Source organism: Oreochromis niloticus, linkage group LG2 (genome assembly GCF_001858045.2).
Source record: "Oreochromis niloticus isolate F11D_XX linkage group LG2, O_niloticus_UMD_NMBU, whole genome shotgun sequence".
NCBI classification, from domain to species: Eukaryota; Metazoa; Chordata; class Actinopteri; order Cichliformes; family Cichlidae; genus Oreochromis; species Oreochromis niloticus.
This window is the reverse complement of record NC_031966.2, coordinates 2,151,065-2,173,071: the sequence shown is the minus strand read 5'-3', so window position 1 is coordinate 2,173,071 and position 22,007 is coordinate 2,151,065. Positions and strand designations below refer to the sequence as shown.

The window sequence follows — 22,007 nt, the reverse complement described above, 5'->3', positions numbered from 1 at the left end:
CTTGTAATCGGAAGGTTACCGGTTCGAGCCCCAGCTCGGACAGTCTCGGTCGTTGTGTCCTTGGGCAAGACACTTCACCCGTTGCCTACTGGTGGTGGTCAGAGGGCCCGGTGGCGCCAGTGTCCGGCAGCCTCGCCTCTGTCAGTGCGCCCCAGGGTGGCTGTGGCTACAATGTAGCTTGCCATCACCAGTGTGTGAATGTGTGTGTGAATGGGTGAATGACTGGATATGTAAAGCGCTTTGGGGTCCTTAGGGACCATAAAAGCGCTATATAAATACAGGCCATTTACCATTTACCACAGCAGATGGCTGCTGAGCCTGGTTCACCTGGAGGTTTCTTCCTGTTAAAAGGGAGTTTTTCCTTCCCACTGTCACCAAAGCGCTTGCACGTAGGGTTGCCTGACAGGAGACAATCATTCTGCAAACAGTCAGAGTCTGATATAGAATGAACTGAGAACAATCGTTGGAAGTTAGCAAATAATTGCTGAGTAATTTATAAATGTAGACACATTGGCAACATGTTGGCATCTTGCTGGATAAAATCCAGTTAAGACAGAGATGGGAATGTACTAACGAGTGAAGAAAATGTGTTCCTGTGAATCAGGAAATACAGAGGATTGGTAAAGAGGAGGCAGCTATGAAGATGAGTTGGTACAGATGTTGGTACCTGTGTAGGTATGGAGATGTCTACAGCATTGGACTTTTTAACCAAATTGTTTGACACAAGCTTAGAGAGCGAGAGGATGCCTGAGGAACGGATTTGTACTTATTTATTTCCAGGAACAAGGGTGATGTGCAGAGCTGTGATACAGATGGAGTTGTTGTTGAAGAAGAGAGGTGACAATCTGCAAAAACAAAGGCTCAGAACATTCTTTCTCGCCATGAAGCCCAACTGCTGGTTGCTGTGTTGATGGACAGGCGTACAGATGAAGTCAGTGTCCATGGACCATGATGTTTGAAGACAGCACTGTGATCTGTAGTGAGGCAGAAGGTAGACGAGAGAATGGAAAGTTGGCGGTGTCACAGGAGAGAAGAACAACAGAAATCAGTGAAAACAAGACAGAATGTGTGTAAATGTGAGGTAGGTATAATAGTGAAGTCATACAGTGTTTACGAGACGGGAGTGAGACCTGCGATGATGCATGGTTTTGAGACGGTGGCACTAATAAGAAGACCGGAGGCACAGCTGGACATGGCAGAAGAACACAAGATGTTTGTTGGCAACAACCAGGATGGACAAGATTAGAAATGTATTCCCTGTCATTGCCCACGTGAGCACTGAAGTCTCCCAGTCGGACGACAAAGACTCCACACGGAGCAGATGGAGCACCCTCGATCACCACCTAGTGACTCCAAGACTGAGTAGTCTGAACTGTTGTTGTTCTTGGTCCTGACTTCATTTGTGCTCATGCAAACACAACAGGAGGGATTAGTAAAGAAATGATTTGTGCTTCTCATCCATCAAGAGTACAGGGGAACATATCCAACAATCAAGAGTAAAAGAAAGTTCAAAGAAAATCATTTTTATGACACAATGTAACATTTGCTTCTGTCTTCAGGTCCTTTGTTTGTTTTTCTGTTTCCATTCTGCAGTTCAAACTTTTGGGAGTTTGAACTATTGAAATAAAGTCATAAAGCCCAGAAATGAATTCAACTGAATGAGATAACAAGCATCAAATGGTTTTCATGGTGGATTTCACTTGGTCCAGTTCCAGTCTGATAAACTAACAACAGCAATGAAAAGAAGCAGGAGCAGAAAAACATGCAAACACAAACTGAGAAGGAATACAAACAGATTTATTCAGGTATATAAAAACAGAGGTAAAAGAAATATTTCTGAAAATACGAGCATTTTGTTTTTAAATTAATTATCATTTCATTCACTTGACATATTTCAAACATATGTGAGCCTGAATTAACAAGCAAAGTTCTAACCACTGTTGTGATTCCCATTGTGTCTGACTGGGGTTTGTTATGTTGTACCTGCTCCACGGTGCCAACCTCCCTCATGTCTATTTATCAAAAATAAAACAATTATTTTTATGTATTTACATGATATTTCCTTCAAATGTTGCTACTAAATCAAAGTGTGTGTGTGTGCGTGTGTGTGTTCAGTGTTCAGAGTTGGACAGGCAGGGCAGTCCTGGCAGCCTCCAGCGACGGACACTGGTCTGAATCCTCAGGTCCAACCACTCCTGCTGAGCTGCACCCAGCACCAGGCTGTGAGCACAAAGGAAACACGGGACATTTCTTAACTCTGAGAGCGACTTTAAGGGGAGAAGTATGCATCAGGCCCATTAATGTGTGTGAATGGGTGAATGAGGCATGTTGTATAGAGCGCTTTGAGTACTCCGGGAGAGTAGAAAAGCGCTATATAAGACTCAGTCCATTTACCATTAATGTGTCTGAGAAAGACCATTGGGACGGGGCACACAAATGTCAAGACAAAAAAATGATGAATTTCTGCACTACGTCTGTAGAGAAAATGGTAGAACTGTACCTTGGAGCGAGGTAAGGCTCTGCGGGGGTCGATGGGTCTACTGGAGGGAGGTCGGTAGGCGTATATGAGGAATCAGACTGAGGCAGGTCCTCGCCTTCCATGCACCTCAGGTTGGCTATACTACTCCCCACAGCAGCATCAGTGCTGTCCCTGTTTCTGTCAGCCGGACCTGGAGGATTATACAGGGCTCATCACCACTGCCTCTCATTGTATTTGTCATATGAATGGCAACCACACGCCTCTGTAAGGTCTGTGTACTGAAGGAACAATAAACTCTGAGGTGTTGGCACATTTGAACGCTGCAGACTGATGTGACACTTACAGCAGCGCGTGAAAGGCTCCCAGGATCGAGACTGCACGTATGGTTTAGCCTGCGGCTGCTGGAGCAGACACACCACTGCTGAGTCCACCTGCTGAAAAACCCTGCAGACAGAGCAAAAGGAGCCAAAGTACTGAGGAACATCATCAGTTATTATTTAGACTCTCTCACCATAGTAAAATATTAAATACTAACACTTTACTATTTAATAGTTTTTTACTTGAACAGACCCAGTACATAACCAAAGCAGTTGAAGTCACAATGTTTGAGGTGTACAACAAAGATGTGACTAAATACTGAAAATAGTCGTACAAATGTTACTATCTTCTTGTGCACATCTGGTCCCAGCACCACAGCTGAGTTTGGAAAACTGAGTCCCACTCTGACATCACTACTGTCAGAGTGACCCGACTTTTATATACAATCAGCCTCAGTGGAAGAGAACACATCACGTCTGCAGTGCAAACAGCAGTGTGTTCATTTCTCTGCTGGCACAGAGGTGCAGAGGTCAGCACTGCTGCCAAATAACATAACGAGTCTGAACCTGTCTGCAGTCTTTTGGGTGGAGTTTGGATGCTTCCTCTGTGCCCGTTTCTGCCCACAGCCCCAAAAGTTGCATGTTTACTGACTGCGTGATTGATTAAAATTGGTGATGGAAAAATGTGACGTTCAGTGGTCTAGAAAGATGACAGCGTCCACAGCCTGAAGCTCACAGTGGTCTCAGATATCTGGAGCATCTACAGCTGCTAAGCTTTCATAAACACGTAGGCTGGTTTTGGATATTTGTTACAAAACTCTGGTTTGATTAGTTAATATTCAAGAGAGATTTGACAAGGAGATGAAGATGACAATGAATAAGAGAAAAAGACAGATGGTGATACCGGAGGCTGAGCAGCTGCTGGTGGAGCTCCGCTGACAGACCATACTGGTCAGACTGGATCATTTCTCTAATAGAGTCAAAGTCTTGCTTCAGCTGAAGAGCGCCCTGCACGCTAAAAACACACAGCAAAAGGACATTTGTCAACATCTGAAAATGGTTTGCTTTTATGTGACATGTGTGAGTGAAGAGTCACACGCACACGTACCAAACTGCTCTGTTTTCAATGATATGTCATCAGGTTGTTGGATAACACAGTCTGTGCTCTAAAACACACCTGAACTTGATCTTCTGTCTCAGGATGTGCTCCATCCATGCCTCCATGAACGCTGTCATCGTTATACTCAACGCTTGGACTCGTGCATCATCAGATAGAGGAGCCACACCCTCTAACACTTGACCAATCACAGTTTGAGCTGCCAGAGCTGCATATTCACTGGGACTGTTGGGAAAACCTTTGGAAACACAGCGTAAAATAAAAAAGGCCATTTTAGGAGACACAGAGGAAATGAAGAGTCACGATGCAACTGAAATACAAACTTTTAGCTTCTGTGGAACTGAGAAATATTACAGCACTCCTTACATACAGTCATTTATTTTCAGTGTGGTTGGTATGAATATAAAAGCTTTCATAAGCAATGACACTAACTACACCCTGTGGCTGCTGCTTTACCAGGACAGCGACTCAAAGCACATACATGACAGCTGGTGCTCTGTTCATAATACGTGGATGGAGCAGTCACTGTGGAAGGAACAGACTGTATGACAAGTCCAACCTGCAGCTGTTAGTGACAAAGTTTTGAGTGCAAAACATGACAAAGACTGATCAGGAAGCGTTGGTGCTGGAGCAGTGAAGACAGACAGCAAAGAGCCAGGAGTGAGACTCGAACCTGCTGCACTCCAGCGGTGCGGCACATGGTCACCTGATCACCCACCTGAGTTTGTGGGTTGGTCTCTCACAGAAAAACTACATTTACTGTATTACAGTCACATAGTACTGAGTGTCTGAGTGTTAATCCTAATGAAAACATTAAAACACTTTAACATCCATGAAACTTACTCAGTCATGAGTAATTTCCTTTGTTATTCAAACCAAAGTCTTCTCTGGCTGAGGCTAAATGCACTGAGTAGGGCTGGGTATCGTTTCTATAACGGACTCAGAAATATTATAATGATGATCATGTATCTTGGATATGTACTGTTGAAAGAATTCTCTAAAGCTTGTAAATTAAAAATATTGAATTCCAAATTATTTGACTATTTATCTGAATTGAATTCAAAATCCTGCTCCTCACATACAAGGTCTTAAATAATCAGGCCCCATCTTATCTTAATGACCTTGTAGTACCATATCACCCTATTAGAGCACTTCGCTCTCACACTGCAGGCCTACTTGTTGTTCCTAGAGTATTTAAAAGTGTAATGGGAGGCAGAGCCTTCAGTTTTCAGGCCCCTCTTCTGTGGAACCAGCTTCCAGTTTGGATTCAGGAGACAGACACTATCTCTACTTTCAAGAGATTTATTATTGTGCTATCTACTGTACAATATAAAGCGCCTTGAGGCGACTTTTGTTGTGATTTGGCGCTATATAAATAAAATTGAATTGAATTGAATTGCAAACTCAGTGTAACTATAACAACACTGTGACCTCATCAGAGGTGTGATCATCACAGCAGACGTCTTTGTGTAACTGAAGATAAAAACATGAAGGAGATGCTCCATGAATCAGCATGTGAACATGACCTGATGCTGCTGAGGTGAAGCAGAGCAAAGTCACAGAGGTTTGATTACAGACACAGCTGAGAGTTTGTCATTGGCATCATGATGTTTAACAGCAGAAATGAGGCTTTGTTGTTGGAGTGCTGAGTGATGAAAGCTGCAGCGTCAGAACCTGTGAGATGTCGACGTGCGGCCGCGGCGGCGTGTACGTGCTGTCGGGTGAGCGATCCACGCGCTGTGTTTATGTCTTCGTGCGGACTCTGTTACCTGCTCTCATTCACTGTTTTAGCTGTTTGGTGGTTGTTGAAATAGTTTTGTGAGCTTTAACCTGAGATCCTGGCGTTTCTGACAAAAATACATTTAAAAATGGATTCAGGATTTAATGAATCGATATCACTTTATTCAAACTAAAATCGACTTTTAAACCCAACCCTGATGAGTTTAGCCTAATAAAATAAAACACTAAATAACTTCATTGAACAGCGTGTTTAGGGTTAGGGTAGTTTTTAAGTTCAGAATTCATAAAACCTACAAAACCATTTCACTTTGTAAGAGCCCATCAGACATCACTGGCTTTAAAGGCTGCTGTACTTAAACCATACCTTAAAGATCCACAGCTGATCACCTGATCAATGTGGTCTTTATTCAAATGTGTTTATAACTTCTCTGTCTTTTAGTTTGTGCCTTGTCCTCTCTGTAAGTTTTCCACTCCTCTGAAACTCTTCCTCTACTGGCTGGTATAACATTTATATAGTATATAGTTGTCCTCCACACTACTCTGTCAGCTTTCCTCTCACCCAAACCTTACAGCCACCTTTGAGCACTTAGTGGTGACAGTGTGAATAATAACTCCCTTTCACAGGAAACCATATAACCAGAACCAGAGTCATAAACGGAGAACGTTTCTCACCTTACAACATAAATCCACATAAAACACTGAGGTAAACTGAATTCATACAGTCAGATACGAGCACCTGTCCTGTGGCTGGGCTTCCAGTGTACAGCAGGAGGCATGGTGTGCTCAAAGATCTCTCCTGACCTCTGCTTGCAGTCACTGGAGAATGTCCTCAGCATCACAGAAGAGAAGGTCTGAGGGACAGTGACGACATCAACATTTCTGGTTAGGGAATCATCTGTGGCTCTGTGTAGTCCTGCATATGATCCTCAGCAACACTAAACACACACTTCACCAGTCTGCACAGTAGCAGTGAAGCTTTCTGACCTGGTTGTCAGAAGAAAGCAGACAGCTCACCTGCAGAGCGGACCGAGCACGGTCGAGAGTTTCCAGCTGCTGCTGCAGGAGGAGCTGGCTGTGGGTATGTAGAGTAGACTGCTGGTCACTGTGTGAATTCATCACTAGTGATTTGGTCTGATGCACCAGCGCCTCTAATGACTCCCTCATCACCTGCAGACACAAAAAACACATTTAAACTGACACTGAGGCTTAAAGATGAACTGTATCCCAATGTTTTGGCACCACTGCTCAAACTAATTTTGTTTGTATTTGAAACATGAAATCCTTAATACATAAATAAAAACCATCCATCCATCCATCCATTCGCTTCCGCTTATCCTTTCCAGGGTCGCGGGGGCGCTGGAGCCTATCCCAGCTGTCATAGGGCGAGAGGCGGGGTACACCCTGGACAGGTCGCCAGTCTGTCGCAGGGCCAACACACAGGGCCAGACAACCATTCACTCACACATTCACACCTAGTGACAATTTGGATTATCCAGTTAACCTATCCCCTCAAACTGCATGTCTTTGGACGGTGGGAGGAAGCCGGAGTACCCGGAGGGAACCCACGCAAACACGGGGAGAACATGCAAACTCCACACAGAAAGACCCCGGCCTGATGGTGGAATTGAACTCAGGACCTTCTTGCTGTGCGGCAACAGTGCTAACCACCGTGCCACCGTGCTGCTAAATAAAATAAATAAATAAAAACCAAAGTAAAATAAATGAAATGAACTTTGGGCCACAAATAAGTACAGAACCAAAGACAGTACATCATGCTTTACACTGTTTATACTCCAATGTTAGTACAAAGTGGTGTGAGTACTGTGCTGCATCATGTTTATGAAACAGCCCTTCCACTGATATCAGTCTCTGATCACCCAGCTCTACAGAACAAGTGTTCTGGTTGTAATATATGAGTAACCTACTGTGAGGTCCCCCTGTGTAATAAGCAGGAACTTATTGAGACTCCAGGAGGAGAGGAACTGGTGTGCCTTGGACATCACCCATACAGCAGACAGCTGCACGGAGGCCAGCACCAAACTAACAGTCTGCCTCTGCAGAGAACAGGGGAAGAGGCTGAAGGGACCTGTGGAGGGGAGACAGACAGAGGGGATCAAGTCAATTCAATTATTTTTATTATTTTATATAGAAACTGTTTTTAAAAAAGAAAAACAGGTAAAGACTCTGCAATATTAAAGAGAGAGTCCCAACAATCTGATGATTCCCTGCAGACGTTCCTTTTATAATACAAAGAGTCTGTCAGCAGAGGACAGCCGCACGCTGACGACACACCGCAGACAGAGAGGTTAACACAGCCTCACAGTTCCTGATGGACCTGTCTGTGTGGAGTCTGCATGTTCTCCCACGTTTCCATGGGCTCTCACTGCGCACCAGCTTCCTGCCAAACATGTGCACTTCGTAGGGTTAGGTGAACTGGCGATTCTAAACTGCCCATGAATGTGTTGGCCGTGTGTAAAGCAACCAATTCAGTGTACCCCGCCTCTCGCCCTATAGTAGCTGGGATAGACTCCACCCACAACCCTGAGTTAGAGAAGGGGAAGAGATGGATGGACTCTCTGGCAAAACACATAATATCACCCATCTTTCTTATGATGAGCAACATTATTTATGAAATTAGGATCCACCTGTGTAATGAGCGGATGAAATCACCTATAAAATACAGTGAAGGTAAAAGCATGCCTGGTTTCTAATCAGCCAAAATCAGCCAAATGACTGGACTGTGCTTCACAATACTGATGGACAATAAGCTAAAGTGTACCGAGAAAGCAAGTCAGGAGATTTTAAGGAAGACCTCCATGATAGGAAAACCTGCTGCAACATTCAACCTTTGAGATAAATGGGACGCAGCGACAGAGCTCACCATGGTGTGGTCTTTACACCAAATCTTTGTTTACTCTGGTCTAAATCTGTTGTTCAGTGTGTAAACTTTGTTTCATCTCACACAGAGTAAAGTCTAAGTCCAAGTGAGCCAAAAATGCATCGCAGCAAATATCAAACTGCACTTATTAGATACGTCTGCCCAAAGATCACATCCAGCTTTTTCAGTCTTGTGCCCTGCACACAGCGATTTCTGCAGATTCTATTTTGACATCTTAGCCTGTGTAAAAGTATGAGTTGATGTCATTTCCACTGGGTTTGGTTAGAGTGCTGCTGGTGGAACGTTTACCTGAGGCTCTGCTGTGTGACTGATGGCAGCGCAGAGACGACAGGAGAGGTGGCAGCAGCAGAAGGAAACGCTCCATTGTTGCTGACGTTGTCACATTTTCATCTTTTTTAGATGATCTCACCACAAACGAGCTTCTCTGATTTACCAAACATTTATCTGTCAGGGTTGAACCTAAAGTTCGGCACAATTCTGAGGAGAGACAACGAAACAGAAAGACAGCATGGGGCAGTGATTCAACTCAAAGTCAGTCTGCAGAATAATGTTATTATTTTTTATAGACGAGCGATTTCTGGTGTTATTTATTGCTGCTGAGGAATAAAAAAACCAAAACACCATAAGATACTTTATATTTATCAACTGTTGGAAATTCTGCTGCTGTTAAAAATGAAGTAAAACATCTTAAAGCTCAGGTCAGTCAAATATGAAATCAAAGCTAATGACATCACAACATGTCTAAAACAAAAAAAAGACATATATGTAAAAACAGAATATGTAAGGTCAGAGCAGCAGACCGATGAGTGTGTGAGTCTAAGCGCACTAACCATAGTCCCACTGAGCATGTGCAGTAACCAGTAACACATACAGACTCAGGTCCTCCAGCATGACTTCACTCTCCTTTGGAACTTGACCTAAAAACACACAACATAACCCAGGAGTGTCACACACAACACAACTTCATACGCTTGGTTTTCCAGCCGCCTTCAGCTGCTCGCTGAGTTTTTGCTGACTTCATTAAATGAAAAAAGTGTTAACCTGAGTGCTGAGAAGCTTCCTACCAGCAACCATGTAAAAGTCCCCCCAGCTCCTTCTGACAGCACATGCTGTGATTATTACTGGTGAGAGGCTGTGGGATACAAACACTGCATGCACACTGCATCTCCCATCCATCAGGTCCAAATGTGTGCCAGAAGCAAACACAATGATCAGACACTCACTGAGATTGTGTGGATTAGTATCTGAGAGCCTTTCCCCAGAGTTTCATAAATCTTGTAGCTTTGCAGCAAAGCAAGGAAGATGTATTCACAGCACAGTTCTAGCTTTGTGAAAAATTCTATGGATTATTCCGGAGACAGAGCAAGACCAGTCAGGTGACACCTCAGACCGGTGTGCTCTCAAACAGTCGTAGAGCTACAGTGCGCCAAGACAACATTTCACCCCACCAGGGGTTGTACTACAAAGCAAGTTTAACATAACTGATAACTGACAGATCTTCTGTGTACTGACTCTAAGTTTAGGCAAAGCAGCCACACGAAGGTGGTTATCAGCTCAGGGTTTCCCAATCCATCAGTGAAAGGTGCGCCCCCACTTTCATGTGAACGTGCTCATCAATAGATTAATGTGACCAATCACAAACATGGATAAGACTACAGGCAGCAGAAATGTGTCCATTCCAAAGGAAGATAAAATATGAAGAGGTTACACACAACACAGACACAAAACAGCAAACATAACAAGGAAAGCAGTGTACAACATTGTAGCACTACACGCTCATCCTGGACTATACTTTACACATCCACATGTCTGCTAGGGTCTGAATGACATCGTCAGACAGTGAGCACGGCGACTGCTGAGGCCATGTTCTTACCAGTGTCTGAAGCCTGACAGAGCCGGTGGATGACCTGGAAACCCCTGTGGTGCTCCTGGAGGTTGATGCTTCCTGCAGTGTGTCCTGCTACAGGGACTTGTAGTTGCAGCCACAGGGCTCTGCTGCAGAAAGCCCTCAGCAGGGTATGATACTGTTCAAGCAGATCAGCAAAGACCAGAGACTCACCCAGGTCTAACCACTGGACTGAGTGAGACCAGCAAACAAGGTCCGGCTCCAGTGTCTTCATCTCTGCTTCAAACATCTCCTCCTTCTCTGATCTGAAAGATACAAATCACCTCTTAATGTTTAACCATCCTCTGATAGAAACACTGTAGTAGCTTATAAACATGCACTCATTTCCATGAATCCTACACCATCTGAAGGTGTTTTTTTCATGCCTGAATGATCATTTTTTCAGAAACAGACCAGGTTTCTTGGCCCAAGTCTGCATTTTTAATGCATCGCTTTCAAGACTGTAGGAATCAGAATGAATGCACTGATATTATCAGATAGACATGCACAAACTAACTGTGTGTGACCGTCCTCCACCTGCAGTTGTCCAGCTTACTATAAATCATTAGTTTGGGAATGCCCCAACAGGGACAACATAAGAACTGGGAAGAACAACAAAACAACTTATGTCATGAGAAAACTGCTTTCAGTCTTTGTTTCATGGTTTACTTTGTCAATCTTAATTCAAAGCAAAAGAATTGTGCAATATTCATGCAAAACAGCACTAACTTCATTATTACTATTACATTATTATTATTACATGAACTTCAAAATATTCCCCGAATGAACCAAGATCGATCAGGATATAACAGCATACAGCACAGTGCACCTTATTTCATTAAGACACATGATCACAGGGGGTCCCAGGTTAATAAATATATCCTAATAACTGCTTGATCTGTTTATTAAAGTGTATTTATATGAATTCCCAGAACATCTGCGACGTAAATCCACGTTTATGTTTTAGGTATTTATGAAAATTTAACTGCCATGATTAAAAAAACTGAACTAATCCATGATGTCAGTTAGTGTCAAATATCTCAGATTTGATGTGATAAGCGTGAACACTGTGGCTCTTATCATCACATCAGTGAAGTCATGAAAAACATTGTGTCTGATGTGTCTGGAGCGTTAAGAAGAACAGTAAATACAGGAAGAAGGCGCCGTGTTCTGGACTGTCAGAGAACATGGAGACTTTATGTTCATTTCACCGCTGGCTGCTAGCTCGTACTGACCCTCGCACATCTATAGAGCCTTCCTGCATCTCTGAATACACAGGACACGTGACTACTGGGAGTTTTTTAGCTGAAACGTGCAACGTACCCTTGGTAGCTGGTTTGGATCGAGGTTAAATCATGTTCAAACTAGAAACAAACTGCTCTGGAACCGTACCAAGACCACCTCCTCCAAAGGGCCTTTTTGCAGTTGTGTGATTACTGTGTTCACACCTGTACAAATGAAGCGCACCAAGGAGCAAAACGAATCAAAGCTTGACTCAAACTGACTGAACACCTTAATAAAGGATACTGAACAGCTAATTAAGAAGCCTTTTCTGCATCAGTGTGTCTTAACGGGCCGCTATCTCTTATATTTTGCGGAACCTTTGGCGTAATGATCTATTTTTCTGAAGACCTATAGATCACAATAAAAAAACAACAACAAAGCTTTCTGCACTGTCTCCAATCAAAAATACAAACAAAAGCTGTCCAAGATCGCAAACCAGCAGTATTTACTTTTAAAGGAATAATATTGTTTTATATAAATAAAATATTTGTTTCAATAAACTTTCAGTGCAGTTAAAAAAAAGTTAGTATGACAGTAACTTTTGGTTACGCAAACACCATCTAGGAACAGATTACTGGTATTGATCTGTAAATAACTGGACAACAATAATTTGAGCTTATGTTTGACTACATTATATTTCTGACTAACGAGGCAGTTCATTCCATTTCTATTAACAACACTTTCTTTAAAATAACACATTCTGGGGTCAACTTGAAAGATGTGGCAGATATTAGACCTGAGTGTAAATGTGACATACTGGAAACTGTAGAGTGATATTTAGAATCCCCATAAATCCAGATCATGTTTTCATTGTTGTTAATTTTATGAAAAATTTAAACTAATTAAAGTTGAACCTTATTGACCTTGAAGAAGACGTCAGAGGAACAAAGTAACGTGCTATTTAGAACCTGCCATGTATCATTCCCCATATATCATCAATACAAACAGGCGGTAAGAAACATCATTTTAAATAGTTCTATATAGCATTATTACTACTTTGATCTTTAGATCAATTTATTGACCTTGAAGAAGAGATCAGAGATCAAATGTGACACATCTTCATACAGCACTTTCTATATGCTGACAATAAACACCACACTTGTACGATTCAAAGTTTTTAAGTTAGTCTGCTTTTAACCAATAAAGTAGGTAGAGGTCTGGCCCAACATGCAAGGCAGATATGAGTGGACTCAACATCCCTACAAAGTTCTGTCAGAATTCCTTCCAAACTTTGAGCCCTTTGTTTACAGACAGGCAGACCGACACGGACGCATGCAGAAACACTACCAACATCATTGGTAGGTGGTAACAATGATTTGACCATACCTGCTGGTGGGATCTGGCACAGTTATTTCCAGTTCAGCCCATTCCTGTTGAATTCTCTCCACATTTTGGTCTTTGTTCAGTTTTGAGCTCTCTCTATTTAATTCCACTGAATCAGGTGTATTTGTGACTCGAGCGCTCAAGATCGTTGAGTCAACCTTCCCATTTAACACGTCTGTTACTGGGGTTTGAAGCGGCTGTTCATTGAGTCTTTCTGGTGTGGGTGTATGTGAAACCAGTGGAGCCAGCAGATCACTGGACGAAACAAACACCTGAAAAAGCAGCTCTGCTGAGGAATGCTGAAGTCGGTAAATCCTCGACGGTGGCATGCCTTGGAGATGTTGGGAGCTCATTAACAAAGGTGAAGCTGTCTGCAGAAGTGCACCGCTTTCTAAACGTGTCTTTCTCTCCAGATCAGGTTGAGCCAAGTCCAAAGCTTCTACACCGGTCTGAGTAAAAGCAGAATGGGACATGCATTTTTGACACTGGTTACTTTGGTCTTTTTTAGAGTTCTCTTCTTTATGTTCTGTAGCTGTGGGATTGGCTGAAACAGAGGGACGATTTTCCAAGGCCGGATCGTAAACAGGAGGTGTTGTACTGGTATTTTGGCAAGAGATCTGGGGGGTGGGACGACTTATGGAGAAAAGAGGAGAGGAAATTAGATATGTATAATGTAGCTGCTCCCAGGTCCACTCAGATCTGAATGTGGAAATCCCACAGCTGAGACTTTTGGAGTTATGAGCACACGTGCAAGTCTCATGGTTGCTGTGGATCTGACAGAAGTAACAGGGCGGCTCTGAAGCCCAGTAGTGCAGCTGCTTGGCTGCACTTTCTGCATGATAGCTTGCTAAAATCATCATTAACTCTTTGACTGAGAAAGGGGAAGGGTGATGGCTTTTGATCCTTGGAAGACTGGAATCCAATGTGGAAAAACGTGCCTGCTGTATTACTGCAGTCTTTAGCTTGGAGGCGCTGTGCTGGCCTCTCTGCTCATCAACAACATGGTTATAATGATAAGTTCCTGTTAAAATATCCTCCAAGACTTCTTTTGGTACAGAGTCTAAGTCAGTCTGGAATACAGAAGACAGGATCGCTTGGACATAGTGTTCCATCAAAACCAGAGCCTGCAGACCAAGTAAGTCCAGAGATTCCTTGATTTTTACAAGTAGCCTGGTATGTTGACCAACAGCACGTCTCAAGAAGTCGTCAGACTGGACTTTGGAAAACAGGCAAGACCAGTGAGTGAGATGAACCCTGAGTTCTTGACTCAGTGAACCCAGATTGAGCCTGCATGAAGACCAAGTTGATGGGGTCTGAAAAAGAGAGCAGAATGACTGTGAGTGTGTGAACAGACACTGGTGGTGATAAAGAAATCTAAAACTCTGTGTTTATATCAAAGATGTCAAATGTTAGATGTTACAGAAGCATTCCTGCATCCATTTTTAACAATGATCCAACTAAGGGTTGTGGCGGACTGGAGTCTGTGATCTGTTACACAGACGTTTCATTACATCACCCAGTGAAGGTGCATGTGAAAAGCACAACTGGAGAGTTCCCTTTGGTAGCTCTGTGGCACAGTGTGATGTACAGCATGTGACTATATAACACAGTGCTCACTAAGCTTTAGACCACACGGAGTCATTTCAATAATCACAGTGCTGAGAGCTCGGCCTAACCTGCTGAGGTGCGAGGTGTGATTTCTTCAGCTGATGTTCCAACAGTCTGCTCACACTGGATATGTAAACCGCTGCTAGGCGAGCCCTCCTCGTGTACTCGTGTATAAAAATCAGCAGGGATCGCTGCTCCAGGAGTCTCCACTGAGCTCTGTATTTACCCTGCAGGGAGGATGAGGAGGGCAGGAGAAGAACCCCAGCTTCATCTGGCATTCCTTTAAAACAGGCCTGATTGGACGGGGGAGGAGGTGGGAGTGAGGAGAGGAGATTAGGAACTCAGCTATAACAAGGTTGATGTTTGTTCCAGCGGTCAATATTATGACCTCATCCCAAAAACGGCAATTAAAGAGTCAGAATTTTGAGGATATAATCTTTGAAGACATTAAGCTGTACTACAAGAGCTTTCATTCACTCGTGTTCTTCTCCTTTCACCCATCACAATCCAGTGACACTGCAATCTGTAGAAATTCACCTGAGAGGATGCCAGCTGTACACTGTCCACCAGCTGCCACTGAGGCGCCACAGAAAGAAGCGCCTGCTGCAGACGCAGCAGGCGCTCAGAAGAGCGGGACACCAGGTTGTGAGCCACCACAAAGTTCTTCTCTTCCTGATCTTGACTGTGACTCCGGAATAACCACTTCAGACTGGGGTTAAAGCTGCTCCTGATTAACCCCTCAGCTTGCTGCAAGGAACGAGACATAAACATCTGTAACCAGTAACCCGAACGGGTGTAAAATCCAACACTTTCATTTCATATGTTTGTGTATGTGTACACACGGTCAAAGGTTTTAGAACAGCCCAGTTTTTCCAGCTATTTATTGCAGTTCAAGTCCAATGAACAGCTTTAAATGGTACAAAGGTAAGTGTTGAGCTACCAGATGTTTAAAACAAAGGTAAGGTTACCAAAACTGAAAAATAATGTACATTTCAGAATTCTACAAAAAGGCCTTTTTCAGGGAGCACAACATGGGTTAACAATTTAAAATCTGTTCTGCAGCAACGGAGGCTGATCAAGCCGTGACAGCAGGTGCTGTTACTTCCTACATGCACCTAGTTGGGCAGGGGTTCATCCTACAGCAGGATAAGGAGCCCAAACAGTCCAAGCTGTGCCAGAACTACCTCAGGAAAAAAGAACAAGATGGTGAGCTTGAAAACATGGAGTGTCCGGCACAGTCTGCAGACTTAAACCCCATCCAGCTGGTTTGGGATGAACTGGACAGAAGAGTGAAAGCAAAGCAGCCTACAAGGTTCACATTTATGGGAACTTCTGCTACAGATATGGGAGAATATTTGATTCCTATTGTAGAAGGAAAGCCTCGGCTGTGTTCAGCTGTTATATCTGCCAAAGGAGGCTACTCTGATCAGTCAGAAGGTCAGAATATATTTGGTCTATAAACTGATTCAGTGATTTCATTTTCAACTCCAGTTGTTTATTTGTACTATGCTTTCATTTCACAGCGAAATGAAACATTAAACTGCATAATTTTCAATTAAAACCTGGAAAAATTGAGGTGTTCTAAAACTTTTGTGTGTTTATTTTACCTACTTTTAAATAAGAATAAAGGTGAATCATCAGAATATTTAAATGGGAAATAGGAACATGTGTCCAAGAAAAAGTTGTTTGTTTGTTATGTGTTATGTTTATTTTGTGAAAGAACACTTGTTCTTTCCTTCAGTTATGTGTGTGTTTTAGTCTGGAGTGATGCAGAGGTCAGTGTAGGGGCTTAGCATAAACAGTCCTCAGTAAAGGGTCAGGTACAGGCTAAAGCAGTCCAAAGAAAACCTTTGAAAAACTACAAGGTCTCACTCCAAATATAAAGAAATCAGGGTTGGCTTAAGGCTTTTTCACAGTGTTATAATCAAAAGACTGTAATGGGAGGACCTATGTTCACATGGTGGTAAAGCATGGCCTTATGTAAGAAACGGTGGTGGAGGATTAATGTTTATTAATCATTCAGCTTAGTAGAAACTGTGCAGTACTATTGGATAGAAAAACAATATGTTGTGCTGCTGTCACATATATAAATCATACCATTTGCACTCAGATGCTCTGTTTAGCATACAGGAAGTGAAACTCCTCTGAAAGACAAACAACAACAACGAATGATCAGTCGTAGCTCATCCTGCTCAGAATCCCTCACATTTCATTGGTTCATGTAATATGTTTAAGGTACAGTAAGTAACTGTTTGAGGTTATTTAATAGTAACTCATAAATATACTTTAGCTAGTGTGTTATCATGTCTTCCAATAAACCGATGCATTATCATGTACTTAGAATTATTCAATTTAAAATACATAGAAGTAGTCACCATTTCTTTGGAAGCTGTAACGTTGCCTTGACACCTTGAATACTGAGGCCGAGGTGTCACTGTTAGGCCTAATCAGGTTTTATGTAGCCACAGACTGGCCATGTAACAATTATAAGTTACTTCACACCCACTGCTGAACTAATAAGTTGGCTCACTTACAAAGAAATAAACAATCTCATTCATTTCATAAACCAACAAAAATGAATAAAGTGTTACATAAAAGTGCTAAATAAACTTTTCATGTCATTGAGTGAAATAAGTATTTGATCCCCAAGCGAACGATGACTCAGTATTTGGTGGAGAAACCCTTGTTTGCAAGCACGGCGGTAAGACGTTCCTTTGCAGGAACGCTGGCCTTCTCCTCTTTACAGGCTTTAAGTTTCTTGGCAACACAAAGCTTCAGCTTGCTCCACAGATCTTCTATAGGACTGAGGTCTGGAGACTGGCTGGACACCCCACGTCTCCACTAAGACTCCATAGCGTTCAAAATGTTGTAAGCATTCAACGACTGAATATCAGATGTAATCAGATTACAAATCAGTCTACAGCAGGGGTAGGCAATCTCAGTCCACGAGGGCCGGTGTCCCTGCAGGTTTTAGATGTGTCCTCGAACCAACACAGCTGATTTAAATGGCTAAATTAGCTCCTCAACATGTCCTGAAGTTCTCCAGAGGCCTAGTAACGAACTAATCATGTGATTCAGGTGTGTTGACCCAAGGTGAGATCTAAAACCTGCAGGGACACCGGCCCTCGTGGACTGAGATTACCCACCCCTGACCTACACACTAGATTTAAAATGTTACTTTATAATACATTTACTCTTTCCTGTGTGGCGTTTGCATGTTTTCCCCATGTTCGCGAGGGTTCTCTCCGGGTACTCCAGCTTCCTCCCACAGTCCAAAGACATACAGTTAGTGGGGTTAGGTTAACTGGAAACACTAAATTGCCTATATATGTGGGAGTGAATGGGAGCATGAATGGTTGTCTGTCCCTGTGTGTTAGCCCTGCGACAGACTAGCGACCTGTCCAGCGTGTACCCCGCCTCTCGCCCTATGACAGCTGGGATGGGCTCCAACGCCGCCCGCGACCCTGATAAGTGGACGCAAATGGATGGATGTTTTAAAATCACTTTAGCATCATCTGCACTCAGATGTTTCCAATATGTCCACATCCTCACTGTGACCAATGACAAATGAAAGCTCACTGATTTGTGCAATCTGTGTCTAAAACCCTCTACAGAGAAGTCTGATGTGAACGGTGATTCTGCATTACTGTTCTCAGAATCAGATTTAATCCTGAGCTGATATTAAATGCTAAAGCTGGATGAGTGAATGACTGTAAAAGTGCTCATATTAAGCACACAGAATAGCAAACTAACAACTTACTGGCATTTCAGTGCTTATGAAAATCAAAACTGCATTAAAGTATTGAATAGTTCTGATAAATGCTAACCCGGATGGTGCACACGTTAACATTAGCCATTTAATTATTAGCAGTTATCCAACAGCCACATTAGCCATGTGTCATTAATGTGGCAGCTAATGATGAAATGCTGAGTGGATTACAGACACACAGCTGTGCAGACCAGTGGGGGAAACCACAGCTAAACGGAACAGAGAGGCCACAGTGTGGAGAATTAATCCAAGCAAATAAAAAGTGAACTGTGGAGCAGAGCAACTGAATCAGATGTGCTTCAGGCCCGAGGAGCAGAGCTAAGTCCTCTGCTGCACGCTGGAGGAGAGAGCGGCTGCAGGTAGATGTGCACATGATGAGAAACTTTTACAATAATTTATAAAAACGTGTTTCTTGTTTCGCTCAGCCAGCTGTGAGGTCAGATTTAAAATGCAGACAGTGACCGGTTCAAACTTTCACAGTGAGCCTTCTGTTTTGTTTCGAATGGTCTTTATTTTAGCATAACTAATACCACACAGTACACAAAGTTCATCTGGAACTTTTCCATAATGCTCTTTGTGCTCTCTGTTATTTGTTGTGCCCTTGGTTTCATATTAGGTTCTAAAATATATTTTATCTTCACAATCTGTAATGAGAGTCTATCCATCCATTTTTTCCCACTTATCCTCATCAGGGTTGTGGGCTGGAGCCTATCACAGCACATCTTGGACAGGTCACCAGTCATGTGTGTGTTTGTGTGTGTGTAGGCATGTATGTGTATTACCAATCAGGCCTCGCTCTACATCAGGATCTTTCAGTATCTCTGGGATGTTGTGATCCATACTAGACAAAGCTGTGAAAGGACAAAGCACAAACATGAATTCAAGGCACAAAAAGGTCCCATTTATTTCAGAATTCACTCACCAACATTTCTGTTGTCACAGAATGTCTATATTAGAAATCATTTGTCAGTGATGTGAATATGAACCCACGGTATGAACTCACAATATTTTTATGAACAGCTGACATCTAAAAATGCTCCCTGCTATACTGTGTCAGCAATGCCAAGTGTCTCTTTGCTTCCTCTGTATCACACTATAGTTCAGCCACAACGCTCTCTGCTGTCCATTGTGTCTAAATGCCAAACTCTGTGACAGTGCTCACCCATGTTTGCTTCAGTGGGGACAGTCTGTGAACTTTCTGACAGATCGTCATATTTAAAGCCTTCAACAATAACGTAAACACAACCCAACAACAGAAGGTACATATTCCAATTTCATTTGTCTGACGGTGTAAAAGTGTATCCATGCACTGTTTTCTTGAGTCTGTGCTCTTCTTCTAGACATGGAAAACATGCTAACATCTTCCTGTTTCCAACATCGGCAATGACCTAATGGAGTCACCACAGTCAGCTCAACAAAGGCTAGTTAGGGCCAGCAGATGTTTTATTTCCAGCCACTGTACACTTACTCATCAAAACTGTGTCCAGGCGTCCATCTTTGGGGCATCTCGGCTCAACAGAAGAACTTCTCTGGGGAATACCGACTGACTTTTTCCCCGCAAAAGAAGAAACGCTTCATGTTAGCGTTGACACACCGCTGCTATCCGCACTTGACTATGGCTAACGTTTCCCCTCACTGGATGAGCCAGCCAACTATCTTATTATTGACTTACTCCTTTTCTAAAGACGTTCCCGTTAATCCACGAAGGAAGTGTTCAAAATAGCATCTGAATGGCAGAAGCCTGGGAAGACAGGATGTAGCTGCAGCCAATCAGGAGAAAGCGTCGCCAGTTGTTATGGTAAACAAGAAGCGGCGAATTGGTGCCTCTTGCGCCTGCGTCACTTTTGCACCTCAATAAGAGGATACTTCCGCATTTTACAGACATAATTAAAATAATGGGCTGTTTACACTGTAACTACTGTATAAAAAAACAACGATCACATTAAACAGCATATTACCTCATTTATCCTGAAAACACAATCATGATGTAAACGATCCTTAAAAAAAGGAAAGAAAAAAATCACTGGTAAGTTATGTTCAGCAAAGTTAGTTAATTTACATAATGCATAAGATTAAAATATATAATATTTTAATTTGTATTCAAGATTTTTCCCCGTCATTTTTAATACAGTGGCCAAAATGGACATTGCCGGCCACATCTGCAGTAGGCCTTATAAGTTATTTACAATTTAAACATTAATGCTCATTAATGCTATACGTGACAATTTAACATTTGAAGATTTATAGATTTCATCATCGGTTTCTCATTCTGTTTTTTCCTCCTCCGTCTCTGCCCTCCCACCTCCTTCATTCTTCTTCTTCCTCACCTCAAGCCTCCTCTTTTTAATTAAAGTCAAGGCTCTAACACAGGAAAAACATGCATGAACATGCTTTTTATTCTCTGGACAGCTGACAACGTGACGGCTAAATAACAACAACAGGTGGTTATAAGGTAACATTATGTCAGCTAGCTAGCTCCTAAGCGTCACACTTTCCCTTTGATAAACAGTCCTGACTTCATATAAGAGTTTATTGACCGTTGAGGTAAATGGCGGACTGACAGCCTGGACTTACTGCAGATTTGATTGTCCTACAGCAGCCACCGTACCTATGATTATGCAGTTGAGTCGTGATCGGTAAGAAAACAGGTGACGACAATCTGTGTTGTTCAGTGGTGCATTATGGGTAATCTCAGTCTCTCACTGAACGTGCTCCTGTGATGAGCCAGCACATCATTGAGTGGGTGGGAGGTATTATCCACCTCTCAGACACCACCCTAAGGGAGTCCAGCTCCGTCCCCACAACATTACTGGCCTTGTGGATCAGTTTATTGAGTCTGTTGGCATCTGTGACCCTCCACCTGCTGCCCCAGCATGGCACTGGCCACAACAGACTGGTAAAAAGTCCTGAAAATTGTAATACTCATTCATAGACCTGATGCAGTAGCACCGCTATCATGAAGATGATGGCCTCAGCAGGACACCGCACAATCAACTCCCGCCTCACTACCTCCAAATCAAACAAAAAAACTTCTGTGGCAAGAAACTTCAGAGAAGTTGTCAGGCCAGTTTTCCCAAGCCTTTCTGCCCAGACAGAGTGTGCAGATGGAATACACTTGTTGATGTCTGCAAAGTTAAGGACAATAGTAAATCAAATGGAAAGGGAACAGTTCTTTTCCAGTTTTTTAGTGAAATGGACAGTCTCCTTGTGGCCAATACAACATTGCATTCCCTTTTATTTGAACCTCAAATGGTGTTGAGGTATGCAAACCAGAGGCTCTGGAACCCAGTATTGGTACAGAGCCCAGCCAGCACCACAAGCACATCCATGTAAACACCAGTACCTCCCAGGAAAAGGGGGGGAGCTTACAAAAGCAATGTCTCCAGGAGGCTGAGTCAGCAGCGCTATGACAAAACTCTGTGACAAGCTGTGGTCAACAACACTGGGCTCTGTGGTTTTAAATGTTCCAAGCTACCGTGGTTTGCAGACATTCACTGTAACGGTTTATAGTAGTGCAGACACCTGTGTGTTTTGGATCTGTCTTTTTTAGATACTATTTAAATCAGTATTTCTGTGTGCTTATTTA

At 42.8% G+C, this 22,007-nt stretch overlaps 1 protein-coding gene across 2 annotated transcripts; it reads right to left on the bottom strand.

Moving 5' to 3' along the window:
- Positions 1–1,776: 1,776 nt before the first annotated feature.
- On the bottom strand, positions 1,777–20,245 carry ccdc142 (coiled-coil domain containing 142). Of its 2 annotated transcripts, XM_005463116.4 has the most exons (17): positions 19,890–20,245; positions 19,204–19,272; positions 16,750–16,796; positions 15,190–15,399; positions 14,721–14,945; positions 13,048–14,357; positions 10,426–10,703; positions 9,383–9,469; positions 8,841–9,029; positions 7,579–7,739; positions 6,668–6,820; positions 6,390–6,504; positions 3,974–4,151; positions 3,701–3,811; positions 2,823–2,923; positions 2,501–2,669; positions 1,777–2,220 (listed from the first exon to the last, which is right to left on the bottom strand). In XM_005463116.4, exons 3-17 carry the CDS (start codon positions 16,750–16,752, stop codon positions 2,112–2,114), a joined length of 3,399 nt encoding a protein of 1,132 aa, XP_005463173.1. In that variant the 5' UTR covers positions 16,753–16,796; positions 19,204–19,272; positions 19,890–20,245; the 3' UTR covers positions 1,777–2,111. The 2 variants fall into 2 exon arrangements, with proteins under 2 accessions (XP_005463173.1, XP_025765107.1); XM_025909322.1 differs by lacking the exon at positions 16,750–16,796.
- Positions 20,246–22,007: the final 1,762 nt, after the last annotated feature.

Coding starts and splice junctions, on each gene's coding strand:
- ccdc142 (XM_005463116.4), bottom strand. Junction 4,152..6,389: donor GAAGCCCAGCCACAGGACAG/GTGCTCGTATCT, acceptor GTGTTTCCAAAG/GTTTTCCCAACAGTCCCAGT. Junction 2,221..2,500: donor GAGCCTTACCTCGCTCCAAG/GTACAGTTCTAC, acceptor TTGTGCTCACAG/CCTGGTGCTGGGTGCAGCTC.